General features: G+C 37.6%; 1 protein-coding gene across 1 annotated transcript in view; it reads right to left on the bottom strand.

Annotated features, from left to right (window-relative positions):
• LOC137078211 (collagen alpha-1(XXIV) chain-like) overlaps nt 1-16046 on the bottom strand; it is a 247343-nt gene that overhangs the window by 125386 nt on the left and 105911 nt on the right. Inside the window, exons 8-13 of the mRNA XM_067445327.1 lie at nt 13690-13734; nt 12699-12752; nt 9153-9197; nt 3787-3840; nt 3228-3272; nt 1380-1433 (exon numbers count right to left, since the gene is read on the bottom strand). Coding sequence (XP_067301428.1) covers nt 1380-1433; nt 3228-3272; nt 3787-3840; nt 9153-9197; nt 12699-12752; nt 13690-13734 — 297 coding nt within the window. The remainder of the gene's footprint in view (nt 1-1379; nt 1434-3227; nt 3273-3786; nt 3841-9152; nt 9198-12698; nt 12753-13689; nt 13735-16046) is intronic.

Below are 16046 nucleotides of genomic sequence, written 5' to 3'. Positions count from 1 at the left end.
AGCTGGAAAAAGAAGTAAATGTCTGCACTTGTATGTCAGAGGCGGCTTTATTACGGTGTTTGTGTGTGCTTCAGTTGTGAGTGCGACATCTACGGGGATTAGTAGAATTATGTGCAATCCCGCGCAAAATTCAGACCGATCACACACACTAACACTAACACGCTGTCATGAGGAAAAATACAGCGGAACACACGTTCGCCGTTTTCAGAGAGTTAACCGGCTGAGTGAGAATATGTGGCTGCATGTCAACTCGCTGTCGGTCGGTCGGTCGTCTACAAGCGGGCGCGCAAGCACTGAAAATAAGGTGGCCATGGAAACCAAAACTTGCGCGTTTGGAACCGATGATCGGAACTGAAAACAAATCTTCTAAACGATTCCAATGGCATCGTTATTTTTTAAACAGAGAACCGGTTCTCGATGGCCAACCCTAGTAATAACGGATAGTGCGGTGGCTGGGATATAGCTGACATAAGCCAACCTATGTGGCATCATTTTTCTTAATGACTTATCATGAGACGTTTTAGTCGCATAACATCGGTTTCACAAGTTCACACTTAACATCAAATTAAATAGAGTAAATATAATGCGTATTTGGCGTGCTGTCCGGGGGAGGGCTCCGGGCTCGACATTTTTTGCCCGAATGATAAATATGATAAAGATACTCTATAACTAGACTGTAATGTTTTATGGATTGTGTTGACATCTGATGAGAGATTATTAAATTAAAGTGAGAAGATAGGGTGGTGGAGGGATGCTAAAATAAAAATGGTCAACGAGAGGAGGTAAATCTGTTGTATATGTACACCTCTTGTCATTGATTAGATTGATTAGCTTACCATGCTCCACTTGTGTTTAATTAGGTTTAATTATCTGACGTGCTCCACTTGTTAATTAGGTTTGATTAGCTGATGGCTCCGTTGTTTAATTGGTTTAATTATCTGAATGTGCTCCTCCCAAAATTAGTTAATAAAACTTCACTAATGGAGACGCCGTCATTTCGCAGTAGTTTTTTATCGACATTTAAAAAAAATCAAAAAAGTTTTGCGCAAATCTGTAAATGCGGCTAGTAATGCTCTGTTTAGTTCCTGTCTCTGTGAAGCCCCGCCTTCTGAATAGCACACTGTGCTCTGATTGGTCGGTTGGAGTGGTGTGTTGTGATTGGTGTTTGGGAAATGTCCCGCCCCTTACCATACCCGGTTTCAACACACAACTAACTAACTCAACCCCGCATCGTTATGCTGCTGACTAATCATTTAAATGAGGAATATTGTGACATGTTGGTTCCCGGAAGAAAACTCAAGACTACAATGGAGGCGTTTCAGGAGTTCAGGAACACTGACACACATCACACGCTAAAGACAGATCAAGGTATTTTTCACCTGGTTTCCATCAGGTCCAGGCGGTCCTCTCTCGCCCGCGTCGCCAATAACACCCTGTAAAAAGTGCTCAGATCAGCTCAAACACTGTCAGTCACACATCATTCAGACATCCTGAGGAAACGTCATATTATACACAAATCGGAACGGTTGGTTTGAATGCGAATCTGATCTTGACTCTACTTCTCTATAAATGATAACTGCAGCATGCTCTAGAGAAAAGTACAGAATCTTTTAGTGTTGTACAGTACGCTCTCCATCTCATGTTTTGCTTCTGTGTTTCTGAAGCCCCGGGGCTCTGAATGTCTTCCAAAAAGCTTTCATCCTCACTCAAGAAGCCTCAGATTAATCATTCCTGCCTGAGACGGGACGGGCACGAGCCCAGCTGGCAGGATCTCTGCCGGGATGTTCACAGAGGGCTTTCTCAGGCCCAACACTCACAAATCAGCTGATATTAACTTTATCAAGTGCCTCGGAGTCATTCACGTGAAGAACGGATGGGTGTCTAAACAAATATATAGCATTATTTCAGTATTTATGGATCATTTCAATTGAGAACATTGACAACGATACCTTATAATATAACCCTTGAGCCAAAATTGAATCAAATAATGTCCTGAAATATACCTCATCTTCACAGATCCACAAATGTGTGAAGATCCCTAGACTCGATTTCTGACAGTGATAACAATATTATATATATATATATATATATATATATATATATATATATATATATATATATATATATATATATATATATATATATATATATATATATAGTGGCTGATAATAATAATAATAATAATAAGATAATAATAATAATAATTATAATAGTAACAATATAATATTATAATTAATAATGATGCCTAATATTAATTATTTACAAATTAAAAATAATAATTTTTAATAATTAAAAATGAAAATATTACTCAATTATTTTTTTATATGTAAAATTTATTATTTATTATCATTGTTATTAGTGTTATATGATTTATTGATAGCAAATAAGATGTACATAACTTTTCTGAACCCAAATATTAAATATTTAAAAAACATTTTTTTTAATAATTTAATAGTTTCCACTGTTATTATTATTATTGTTGTTATTATTATTATATCATTGAATGGAAGAAAATATTATGCACATCTAATTGCTGAACCTAAATATTAAACTTTTCAAAATTAAATCATTAAGAATAATTTATTATTATGTGATTTAATGGAAGAAAATAAGATGTACATAAAATAGCTGAACCTTAATGTTGAATATTTAAAAATTAAAATCATTAAGAATAATCACATTTTAATACATTTTTATTACTGAATAATATTTATTAACATTTATTATTGGTATTATCACTGTTATATGATTTACTGATAACAATGATATAGGTGAAAATTGCTGAAACAATGTTAAATATTTACACATTAAATCCTTACGGAACATTAATTTAATAAAATGTCTCATAATATTTACTTAAAAGTCACACAAAAATGTGAAAACAAAAAATGAGCTCTATTTGTAACATGTCGAGAGATAAACGTGACATGTCCTGGTTTGTTGCTATTGTACAATGACTAGCAGACTCGGTGGCGTTTGTATGGTCTGTTCTTGAGCGTTTACCACAAACACATCCGTCAGAATAACCCTCGCAATCCCTTCAAGAACTCAAGCGATGTTTCTGCACCGAGGCGGACTTTGTTTCTTCTGCATAATGCCATCGGCTTCACAGCTGGACGGCAGATGACAAGAACAGATTCTTGCTTTTCTTTACTCACAAGTAATCTGAATTAAATAGGCATCGCTCATTTGCATAACTCATTTTTATTAAGGAAGGGGGAGCTTACCTGTCTTCCTTTGGGACCCTTGTTTCCCACCGGACCCGGAATTCCCTGGAACACATCGAGACGACCGCAGTCACAAACAAATCTGATCTGACACACACAGATCATTCTGAGCCGGGGGGCGTCATCAATCTGAACGCCGTTGTCTTGTGTGTTTTCAGGATCACGTCAGTCATTTGGGAATTTAAGTCTGTGTTGAGAGTTGCTGCAGATCCCAGAACGACGGCACATTTGACAATAGGCCTAAAACAGCCCATGTGTGTCTGTCTGTGTAACTGGACGAAACATTGGCAGCACTACGCTGATAATAAGAAATAATGTGAGATATAAACAGCATCAATAAAATCTATTATTGTTATTATCATCTGCGGCCTGAGGTCGTTTGGCTCGTCCATCAGTACGCAAAACGTGTGAAGCATTCTTTTGGGCCGAAACTTACGAATGAATCAGAACAAGTGTTTTCAGATTGTTTAAAACATACTTTTTGAGTAGGAACTTGATTCTCGCATTTCATTTGCATTATTGTAAAATGTTGATTGTGTAACTGTGCGTTTAAACTCACTCTCTCTCCCTCTAGTCCTGGCGCTCCTGCAACTCCTGGAGGTCCGATGAAGCCCTGATACAGAAAAACACACATCTGCAATTTAAACACATGACTCCTTCTACATCTTTTATCAGATATTCCCCAAATCATGGTCTGGTAATCTGTGCATAACTAGTTACAGCATGTATTTATCAATAACTTCAATGGCAAGGACCGGGACGAAAGGCCGGATCTTTAAAACACTTTGGTCAATTGGAACAAAATTTGGTGCAAATCATCAACACCATGCCCTGATGTTACTGGAGAAGATTTGGGACAGCGCCACCTACTGGATAAGAAATATTGAAATTTTAAATAAGCCATGAGCGTAAAATCCCATTTGCTATGAGCAAACAAATCTACTTACAATGTTTTTTCCATTGAGTTATTTGTTCACATTGATTTCAAATTTACTTGGAATGATGAGCAGATTATTAACACAGATATGATTCACCCTGAACAACAAGATCAGGCTTCTTTTATCATCCTCACTTTATATGTCAGCTTATAAAAGTGTATATAGCTGTACAACTAACGTACTCATAAATCAGCTCACACACACTGATAAAACAGAGCGGTGTGATCATGTCAGAGTCAGGTGTGATATCATCTTTTCCACATGCACTGGACACAAATCATTCACAGTGGTGAGTGAGCGAGTGAGCGATTGGCTGGTGTTTTTGTTTGCTGTAGGTGGACGAAATGCTATATGTCCCATTCTTCTGTCTTGTTAAGTGAGATCACATGTCCTATCAGTCAAAGATGAAAGAAACGGCCCTCCTCCTGTCTCTGCACATTCCTGTGCCGCGGCACACTGCCAGATGTTGAAAGCGACTGCACTTCTGAAACATGCAAAATCTCTGAGATCTCATCTTGACTTCATGCAAGAACACTGATTCTCGAGGACAGAAAGAAACGAGGCTCGTGGATCATGGAACTTTTTGAGATGAGAATCTGTTGACATGTTCAGAATGGGTTCATTTTTTTTTCCATTTAAATGTGTCTTTACTTAATCAGGTCAACAGCAACATTGGATTAACATTGTAAAATCTAGAACTACCGGATGTTCGGTTTTAAACTGATTTTCAGCTCTATCTGTTAATGAAAATCTAATAGGTTCTGACAATAAATGTATATATTTTGCACATGCATCAAATGCAGCAGCCATTTGATTTACTTAATTTTATATATTTGCTTGTATTGTGTTGCTGCTTTATCCTCAGTGCTACATTTTACATTACATTTACATTTATGCATTTGGCAGACGCTTTAATCCAAAGCGACTTACATTGCATTTTTTAAGGTACACATTTTACATTTTTGTCAACTGTTGCCAATTCTTGCTTTCCCTGGGAATTGAACCCATGACCTTGGCATTGCCACGCTCTAATGGTTAAGCTACAGGAAAGTTAGATCTGCTACACAAGATCTGGCCAAGAAAGGTTACTGTGTCTTGTCCTTGACTATCTGTGGTACGCAAATAGGCTACCAAACCATAAGGTCTTTCTGATGCATTACTAAAGGGGTGAAATTCTCGGATGACAGGAGAGTTGTCATTGGATGTCGAGGTGTATGTTCGAGGGAACTGCAACTGAAAGAGGGTCGGGAGTTCTCCTACGCAGGTAAACCACTCTTCCCTCAAATGCAGAGGTTCAATGGGGTCGCCCCAACCAAGCTTGTGCTTCCAGAGGTCTTGGGTAAGAACTGTGGCTCTGGTAGTGAATGGGATAATGAACCCCAAAAGGGTCATATTGATCCGCCAAAGTCCTATACATATTTCTCATGGTAGGAGTAGTGGACTCTGTAGAGAGCAAGTTATAGCCCAGGGTGTCATTGATACCACTGCAAAAAATGCTTTTCTTACTCAGTATTTTTGTCTTGTTTCTAGTCCAAACATCTAAAGATTCTTAAAACAAGAAGTATTTACTAGAAAAGCAAAAGTAATTGTCTTGTTTTGGGAAAAAATAACTCAAAATGAAGAAAGTTTTTGCTTAAAATAAGATAAATAATCTGCCAATGGGGTGAGAAAAATAATCTTAATTCAAACAGAAAACAAGATTATTTTTCTCACCCCATTGGCAGATTATTTTGCCTATTTTAAGCAAAAACTCTCTTAATCCCCCCCCCCCCAAAAAAAAAAAACAAGACACTAATTTTTACTTGTCTAGTAAATGTTTCTTAATGTAAGATTTTTTTAGATATTTTGACTAGAAACAAGACAAAAATACTAAGTAAGAAAAGCATTTTTTGCAGACCAAGAGGTCAGTGCTGCTTTGTGCCAACCAGCGCTCACTATTAGCAGACTTGGCATCTGTGGGAAGGTGTTGGATGACAGATGGCACGTCGCTTGCCCATTGTTTCATCTCGAAGCCTCTATCGGAGAGCATCTGACGCAGTCCATCCACTACTGCTTTAGCTTAATTTATGGTTGGCATGATATGAAGGCAGTTATCAACAGAGAATGAATGTTTAACAACGTCGACCAGGTCAGCCATGTCATCTTTGTGTCCTTTGGCGTGGTGTTGAAGAGCATGAATAGCCCAACATGGGATGGGCTGTATGTAGTGCAGAACGGAAGCACCTGCCATTCATATATATCAGGTCCCATCTCAGAATCTCAGGAGGATAGCTGGGAAGCTCCCAGAGTCGGTCCAGGCGGCAGTTGATCATTCAAGAATAATCCCGGATGTTTAAAGGAACAGTTGAAGACTATCCTGTCTTTACCGTTGTGATGTACCAAGACTCTGCACTGTCGTTGGCGTCCTCTGAAGTTATCTTAGCCCACATAACCAGCCACCAACTTCTGGATCTCAGTGCAGTAGGTTTTAGCCCTCTCGGGATCCCGTGCCAGCCTGCCCTCGGTGAGCGTGTTTATATGCACACCAATAAGCAGATAACTCACAAAAATCAGCTTATTGAAATAACCAGTTTATCCAGTTCTGGATTGCATGGAAGTAAACATGTCCCGCCTTTCAAGTTTAATCCAGTTTTATTTTACTTTGGGTTTGAAACATTGCTGCTGTCTTTATGTAATATAAATAGTATTTTTTTTAGTGCGTCAATTTTGTGCAGTCACCTCAAGAATTTGCCTGTTTCTCCATATCAGATATGGTATTTTTTGCGAGCCCGATCTCATGAAAATGCGTATCAATAAGTGTGCAATCTTGTGGAATGTATACAAGATTCCACAATCATTCAAATACATTCCACAATCCTGTGGAATGTATATGCCAAAATGAGTTGTGGTGTGCATATGGTACACAGTTTTTCACGTGCTTATGATACGCACTTTATGGCGCACTTTACGAACCCCCCACCCCACCACCACCAACCTACCCAAAAGCATGTCATATGCACGCCATGAAGAGCGTATCATATGCACGCGAAAGACTGCGTAGCACTTGCATTATCTCAGTATACATTCCAGACGATATACATTAGACACGATTTCACACTCGTACTATTGATAGGCATTACTATGTGATCGTGTTAAGATGATGCATCTGAAATGCATTCAGGCTGGCTACGTGGTGACACAAGAGACAATCAGGCAATTGTTGAAAATACTGGATCCCCGATGGAGTACAATAGCAATGTCAAGCAGATCAGAATCTTCTTTTCTGCTGTCTTGAGGTGTCTGCACAAAGTTGACGCACTAAAAACTATACCATTTATATTACTTAAAGACAATGTCTCAAACCCAAAGTAAAATAAATCCGGATTAAATTTGAAAGGCGGGACATGTTTACTTCCATGCAATCCAGCTAAAATAGAGCTCTTGGCAGGATTTTGAGGGATCTCATTAATTCAGAAAAACAGAACACATTTTTTTTTTCAAGAAAAAATTCTCTCGTAATGCTGAGATAATTAAAGGGTTAGTTCACCCAAAAATGAAAATTATATCATTAATTACTCCCCCTCATGTCGTTGGACACCTGTAACACCTTCGTTCATCTTCAGAACACAAATGAAGATATTTTAGTGGAAAGCTGAGAAAGGCTTCAGAAAGGCCTCCATTGGCATTCAGTCCATTCCCACTGACCCACTCACAAGACCCATAAAGACACTAAAGACTTCGTTACAAAGTCCATCTCACTACAGTGGCTGTACAATCATTTTACAATGCGACGAAAATAGTTATTGTGCGCACAAAAATCAAAATAACGATATAATCCACCAAACTATTGATGTGAACTCGACGCATGCGCGAGAATATGACGCAGCTCTGCCGTTGGAATCACAGTGAATACATGACCCGGAAGAGGAGGAGCCGCTATCGCCTGAGTTCACGTCCGAGACCTACACGGAAGACAATATCTTGGCAGATGAAGTCATTATTTTGATTTTTTTTGCGCACAAAAACTGTTCTCGCCGCTTGGTACAATTATTGTACAGCCACTGTAGTGAGATGGACTTTGTAACGAAGTCTTTAGTGTCTTTATGGGTCTTGTGAGTGGGTCAGTGGGAATGGACTGAATGCCAATGGAGGCCTATCTGAAGCCTTTCTCAGCTTTACACTAAAATATCTTCATTTGTGTTCTGAAGATGAACGAAGGTCTGACGGGTGTCCAACGACATGAGGGGGAGTAATTAATGAAATAATTTTCATTTTTGGGTGAACTAACCCTTTAAGTTTTTATTTCCGAAAAACAGAGCAAAAAAATGTATTCATGAAAAATTCTCTCATAATTCTGAGATAATTAAGTCATTAATTCAGAAAAACAGAGTAGATTTTTTTTCTCTCAAGTGAATGCAATAAGCTTTCGTAGATTAGAGAATCAGGAATGGAAGAGATTTTTGGTAATGACGCATTTTTTTACAATCTTGAATATGCATCTGCGGTATGCACCTGTGATATTGTAAGGTATGTAATGCATTAATGCATTAAACAGCGCATAACCAGCAGCATAAACAAAGACTGACAGTCATCTTCTACCAGTGTGTGTCACTATTAACGGAACGTGCAGAAAATAATAATAACATTAGTTCCTTAGGACAGGCTTTCTGAAACTTAAATCATCTAAAAATCATGAATAAAACAATAAAACTCACCAGATGTGTTGCCTAATTAAACTCACAGCATGTGAAAAGTATGATTTTGTACTTTGATTTAGCCAGATTTTTTGAATGATTAGCAAGGACTTAAAAAAAGAGGGATATTTAACGTCCAAATGTCATTTTCAGAACGAATGGAAGGTAGAGTTGTGGGTATTGCCCCATGTGTCAAGAACCAGTGCAGTAAAAACAGAATGATTTAAAAGAATCTGACTCTTTCTTCATCTCTCTCTGTTTTATCTGTTCAGTGAGATGATGTAAGAAACCGTGAGACAACAGCTTGTACGTACATTGACACCTTTAGGTCCTGGGTCTCCCTCTGGTCCTCCCAAACCCTGAGAGACAAGAGACATCACATATCAGACACATGCACACATCACACATTAGGAAAAACTTATATGTCAACAAAATGAACAATGGCTTTATCTAATGTTCATATTTCTGTTCTGAAAATCTATGCAAACTAGTGCATATTTCAACAATTGTTTTTTGTAGTGTGATTGATCAATTTACAACCCCAAATCAGAAAAAGTTGGGACAGTTTGGAAAACGCAAATAAAAAAAGAAAGTAGTGATTTCTAAATTTACTTTGACTTGTATTTCATTGCAGACAATATGAACACAAAATATTTCATGTTTTGTCTGGTCAACTTCATGTCATTTGTAAATATGCATCCTTTCCTGTCATTCAGACCTGCAACACATTTCAAAAAAAGTTGGGACAGGAGCAATTTAGGGCTAGTAATGAGGTAAAAGGGTTAAATAATGATGTGATTCGAAACAGGTGATGTCAACAGGTGATTGAAATTATGATTTGGTGCAAAAGCAGCATCCAAGAAAGATCTAATCCTTTAGGAGCAAAGATGGGCCGAGGATCGCCAGTTTGCCAACAAATACGTGAGAAAATTATTGAAATGTTTAAAAACAATGTTCCTCAAAGAAAGATAGGAAGAGATTTGGATATTTCACATTCAACAGTGCATAACATAATTACAAGATTCAAGGAATCTGGAGGAATTTCAGTGCGTAAAGGACAAGGCCGCAAGCCTAAGCTGAACAACCGTGATCTCCGATTCCTCAGGCGGCACTGCATCAAGAATCGTCATTCATCTATAAGCGATATCACCACATGGGCTCAGGACTACTTTGACAAACCTTTGTCAAGTACCACAATACGTAGTTACATCCACAAATGCCAGTTAAAACTGTACTGTGCCAAAAGGAAGCCTTATGTTAACAGTGTCCAGAAGCGCCGTCGACTTCTCTGGGCTCGGAGGCATCTGGGATGGACCATCACACAGTGGAAATGTGTACTGTGGTCAGATGAATCAGTATTTCAGGTATTTTTTGGGAGGAATGGACGCCGTGTGCTCCGGACCAAAGAAGAAAAGGATCATCCAGACTGTTACCAGCAACAAGTCCAAAAGCCAGGGTCTGTCATGGTATGGGGTTGTGTCAGTGCCCTTGGCAAAGGTAACTTGCACTTCTGTGAAGGCACCATTAATGCTGAAAAGTACATAGAGATTTTGGAGCATAATATGCTGCCTTCATGAAGATATCTTTTCCAGGGACGTCCATGCATATTTCAACAAGACAATGCAAAACCACATTCTGCACACATTACAAAGTCCTGGCTGCGGAGGAAGAGGGTACGGGTACTTGACTGGCCTGCCTGCAGTCCCGACCTGTCTCCAATAGAGAATGTGTGGCGCATTTTGAAGCGCAAAATGCGACAACGAAGACCCCGTACTGTTGCCCACCTTAAGACTTGTTTGCAGGAAGAATGGGACAAAATTACACCTGAAACACTTCATCACTTGGTGTCTTCAGTCCCTAAACGTCTTTTAAGTGTTGTGAAAAGGAATGGCAACATTACAAAGTGGTAAATGCTTTACTGTCCCAACTTTTTTTGAAATTGACAGGAAAGGATGCATATTTACAAATGACATGAAGTTGACCAGACAAAACATGAAATATTTTGTGTTCATATTGTCTGCAATGAAATACAAGTCAAAGTAATTTTAGAAATCACTTCTTTTTTATTTTATTTGCACATTCCATACTGTCCCAACTTTTTCTGATTTGGGGTTGTATATCCATTTTTTACCCTATTAAGCTTGCCTTAAAATGTTCATCATTGCATATTGTTTGGCATATTGTAATGAAATTTGGTGCATGTCATTGCCACCTACTGGACAAGAAAGTTACAAAACTTAAGTACGCCATGAGCCAAACATCTCCACCTTTGCTATGAGCAAATACATCAACTCACAAGAATCTAATTAAAAATTTCAAATTTAGGATTAGATTTGATGGCAAGGAATAGAACGGAAGGCTGTATCTTTGAAATGCTGTGGCATATTGGAGTGAAATTTGGTGCGTGTCATCGCCACCATATCCTAATGGTACTGGAGAAGTTTAGGGATAGCGCCACCTACTGGACAAGAAATTTCGAAATTTTTAATACGCCATGTCACTTGAGCAAACAAATCTAATTTCAAGAATCTAATTTAATACTTCAGATTTAGGATTAGATTTGATAGCAAGGAACAGAATGGAAGGCTGTTTTTTTTTTAAAATGCTGTGGCCTATTGGAACAAAGTTTGGTACATGTCATCGCCACCATGCCCTGATGGTACTGTAGAAGTTTAGGGACAGCGATATTTGGAAAATATATTTTTAATTTCAAACTTTTAAATAAGCCATAAGCCTTAAATCTCCACCTTTGCTATGATCAAACAAATGTATGTACAAGAATCTAATTAAATATTTCAGATTTAGTATTCGATTTGAAGGCAAGGAAAAGGAGATATGGCTGTATCTTTGAAATGCTGTGGCATATTGGAACAAAATTTGGTGTATGTCATCGGCACCATGCCCTGACGGTACTGGAGAAGTTTAGGGACAACTCCACCTATTGGACTAGAAATTTCGAAAATTTTAATACGCCATGCTACTACCTATGCCATGAGGAAACAAATCTACTTACAAGAATCAAATCTAATATTTCAGATTTAGGATTAGATTCGATGGCAAGGAACAGGACTGAAGGCCGTATCTTTAAAACAGTTTGGCATATTGAAACGAAATTTAGGGCATGTCATTGCCACCATACCCTAATGGTACTGGAGAAGTTTAGGGACAGTACCACCAACTAGACAATATATTTTTAATTTCAAACTTTTAAACAAGCCATAAGCCTAAAATCTCCACATTTGCTATGATCAAACAAATCTACTTACAATAATATAATTTAATATTTCAGATTTAGGATTAGATTTGAAAGCAAGGAACTGAATGGAAGGCTGTATCTTTGAAATGCTATGGCATATTGGAAAGAAATTTGGTGCATGTCATCGGCACCATCCCCTGACGGTACTGGAGAAGTTTAGGGACAGCTCCACCTACTGGACAAGTAATGTTTAATTTTGAATGTTTTAATAAGCGATTAACCTAAAATACCCACCTTTGCTCTACTTACAAGAATCTAACTAAATATTTCAAATCAAGACAAATCGTAAAGCTTTTGTTATTTTTTTAGTAGATATTGATATTGAACTGTCAAGAATTAGGAAACATAAACAGGATATTGCAAAGAAAAAACAAATACGTTTTCAAGATGATGACTGGATGCCACTCTGAATTATTAATGCTATGTAGTATACTAGTTGTTTATTATTTTGTTTCACATGCAACTTTTAAATAAATACTTGCCAATGTACAGTATACTGCGCAGTCATTCTGAACTGCTGTCTCATACAATTAAGGATCAAATTTAAAGAAGAAGTAACACAGAATTAGATTTTCTTGTTTTTAGTGGATATTGGTCACTGCACCTGCCTGCCAGGGTAACCTGCTGCCCCAGATATGCCTGGCAATCCTGGCAAACCCTAAAGAGAAAGGAAAGAAAAACGTGAATGAGAGATGAGGACGGCTGCCAGTGGACGAATAGAGCCGCTATTGTTCTCCGTGGCATCTTTCTCTCAAAGCATCCACGAGCTGGACCGGCTCTCCACGGCCTGACCCTGGCTAAAGTCCAGAAAGCGGCTCCTCTCCACCGCGGATCATCTTTGCATCAGGTGACTGCATATAAAGACTGCGCTTTGTGACTGAATGAAAGTTTCCATGTATTGGGTTCCAAATCTTCCGGACTCAGTTATTGAGGAGGTACAAAGGTACAACTCATAGATCTGCTTAATGCCATGTCAAACACGTAGAGGGAGGGAGGGAGAGAGAATTAAACCTGATTGTACAGCAAAATATGTGTGGCTGCTATACGAAAAGAGAGGTCAGACAATATAACGCTACAACCTAGCATTCAACTCAACACTGCAAAAAAAGCTTTTCTTGCTTAGTATTTTTGTCTTGTTTCTAGTCCAAACATCAAATTATTCTTACAACAAGAAGTATTTACTAGACAAGCAAAAGTAATTGTCTTGTTTTGGGAAAAAAATACTCAAAAAGTTTTAACTTAAAATAAGATAAATAATCTGCCAATGGGGTGAGAAAAATAATCTTGTTTTCTGTTTGAATTAAGATTATTTTTCTCACCCCATTGGCAGATTTTGTATCTTATTTTAAGCAAAAACTCTCTTCATTTTGAGTTATTTTTCCCAAAACAAGACAATTACTTTTGCTTGTCTAGTAAATACTTCTTGTTTTAAGAATTTTTAGATGTTTGGACTCGAAACAAGACAAAAATACTGAGTAAGAAAAGCATTTTTTGCAGTGTGGCTAAATATAGCGTGTGGTCTGACAGTGATTGAAACAGTAAATGTCTTTGTGAAGACCTCACAAACAGACCGAAGCCTCGTCTCATCCGCTCACCTGTTCTCCGGGCAGACCTGCCGGTCCTGGATAGCCTTTGGGACCCTGCAGGTTAAAAAAAAGGAAAGGAAATTATGACTCAACTCTTTTGCAGAACACCACTAAGAACATAAAGTCAAGATTTTCCCCATATTCCTAAAATCATAAGAACAAGGAGAACCAGAGAGAGCCGCTCTCGACGTGTTATCTTTTCCGCATTTCTGGGATTGTGTTGCCTAAAGTCCCAGTGGCCTCAGATAAGACTAATAGGCCTTAAGAATTTCCCCAGAACTGTCAAAACCCTTTAAAGCTTTCCGCGTCTGACAGCTCAAGCTCCAGCCCATGAAAGAAAGACAAGTCAGGACAGTGAGATGGGGAGGAGGTCAGAAAAACCACAAAACATTTCAGCCTGTTCTCGTGTGCTCAACCGATCTGTGCCAAATGTACAGAAGCACAACAATGCAATCATGAAATCACATCCGAGAATCCAATCCTTTGATATTGAGATGCCAGATTTGATAGCGCTACCAGCACACTGGGAAATTTTCTAATGCACTGCAATTTTGTCTTGTTATTATTTATTGTTTATTATTATTATTTATCTTATTTTAAGCAAAAACTCTCTTCATTTTAAGTTATATTTTCCCAAAACAAGACAATAACTTGTACATGTCTAGTAAATGTTTCTTAATGTAAGATTTTTTTGATATTTGGACTAGAAACGAGACAAAAATACTAAGTAAAGCATTTTTTGCAGTGCAAGCGGAGCGGTTGAAGTGTGGCACAATCCTCTAAATTTGGGGAATTCCAGGCCTTGTGCATTGCACCTGAGAAGACAATGATGCATCAGAGGTCAGCGTGATTTACGCCAGACCTGGTCTGGGCCTGTAGGATTATTTCTGCTCAGGCTCTTTAAACATTTAACTGCAAAAGCAGAGTGCTCTAGATACTAATGATCTATAAAAACAGCATTTAAACGGTTCGCTTAGGTTCACCACGCTCAAGATCAAAGACTGCGGCGTTCTGTGGGAGGCGAGGTGGAAAACTGGTGAAAGCCAAGACATTATTTTATTACTTTATTAGGACTTTTAACTCTTTCCCCACCATTGACGGAATTTTCCGCCGTTTTACGACAGACTGCTTCCCAGGCATTGACGAATTTTTCCGGCAATCCATGTTTTCACTTTTATACACTGTAACAAATAAAAACGGAAAATGTACTGGTAATTTTCTGCCTGTGCATTATCCAGTAATTTTACAGAAATTTCCGTTAACCCTTAAAACACAAACTAATGCGATGTGTAATTCAAAATACAGGTAAAAAACAATCCGGAAAATTCCTTCATATTTATACAGTACATTGTGCCCTATATTTACTACGTTTTCTCAAGTGTACAGTTTAGGGTAGGGTTGGGTATCCTTTGGGTCTTTTATGATACCGATGCCTAACCATACTATAATATGTGTATGTGAATGTGTTTTGTCAAAATGCTCAAATTACAGATTATTTTGCTTATTTTAAGCAAAACCTCACTTCATCTTGAGTTATCCCCCCCCCCCCCCCAAATAAGACAAAAACTTTTGCTTATGTAGTAAATGCTTCTTACTGTAAGAATTTTTTGATATTTAGACTTAAAACGGGACACAAATATTAAGTAAGAAAAGCATTTTTTGCAGTGCAGTTGATCTATAATGCGCGATGGGTGCCGCACTGCAAAAAATGCTTTTCTTACTTAATATTTGTGTCCCGTTTTAAGTCAAAATATCAAAAAATTCTTACATTAAGAAACATTTACTAGACAAGTAAAAAAGATTGCCTTGTTTTGGGGAAAATAACTCAAAATGAAGAGAGTTTTTGCTTAAAATAAGATAAATAATCTGCCAATGGGGTGAGAGAGATAATCTTGTTTTCTGTTTGAATTAAGATTATTTTTCTCACCCCATTGGCAGATTATTTATCTTATTGCAATCAAAAACTCTCTTCATTTTGAGTTATTTTTCCCCAAAACAAGACATTCATTTTTGCTTGTCTAGTAATAAAAAAAAATTACTTATAAAACAATACTTTAACTTTTGCTTGTCTAGTAAATACTTCTTGTTTTAAGAATTTTTAGATGTTTGGACTAGAAACAAGACAAAAACACTAAGTAAGAAAAGCATTTTTTTTTTTTTTTGCAGTGAACTCACAAAGACAGATAAAACATTTTTTAAAAGTTTTTATTTTATTTATTTATTTTATAAAACTGGGTGTATCTGAGGGTTCAAGTGCAATAAACTGTGTAATAAAAATGTGGCTTATTGCGCTTAATAACTGTTTTTAACATTAAACATGTCCAGACCTTTATTTTCTCCTTCATGAATGTTCTTCTCGTAAACAC

Source organism: Pseudorasbora parva, chromosome 6 (genome assembly GCF_024679245.1).
Source record: "Pseudorasbora parva isolate DD20220531a chromosome 6, ASM2467924v1, whole genome shotgun sequence".
Lineage (NCBI taxonomy): Eukaryota > Metazoa > Chordata > Actinopteri > Cypriniformes > Gobionidae > Pseudorasbora > Pseudorasbora parva.
This window is presented reverse-complemented; position numbering and strand designations above follow the sequence as displayed.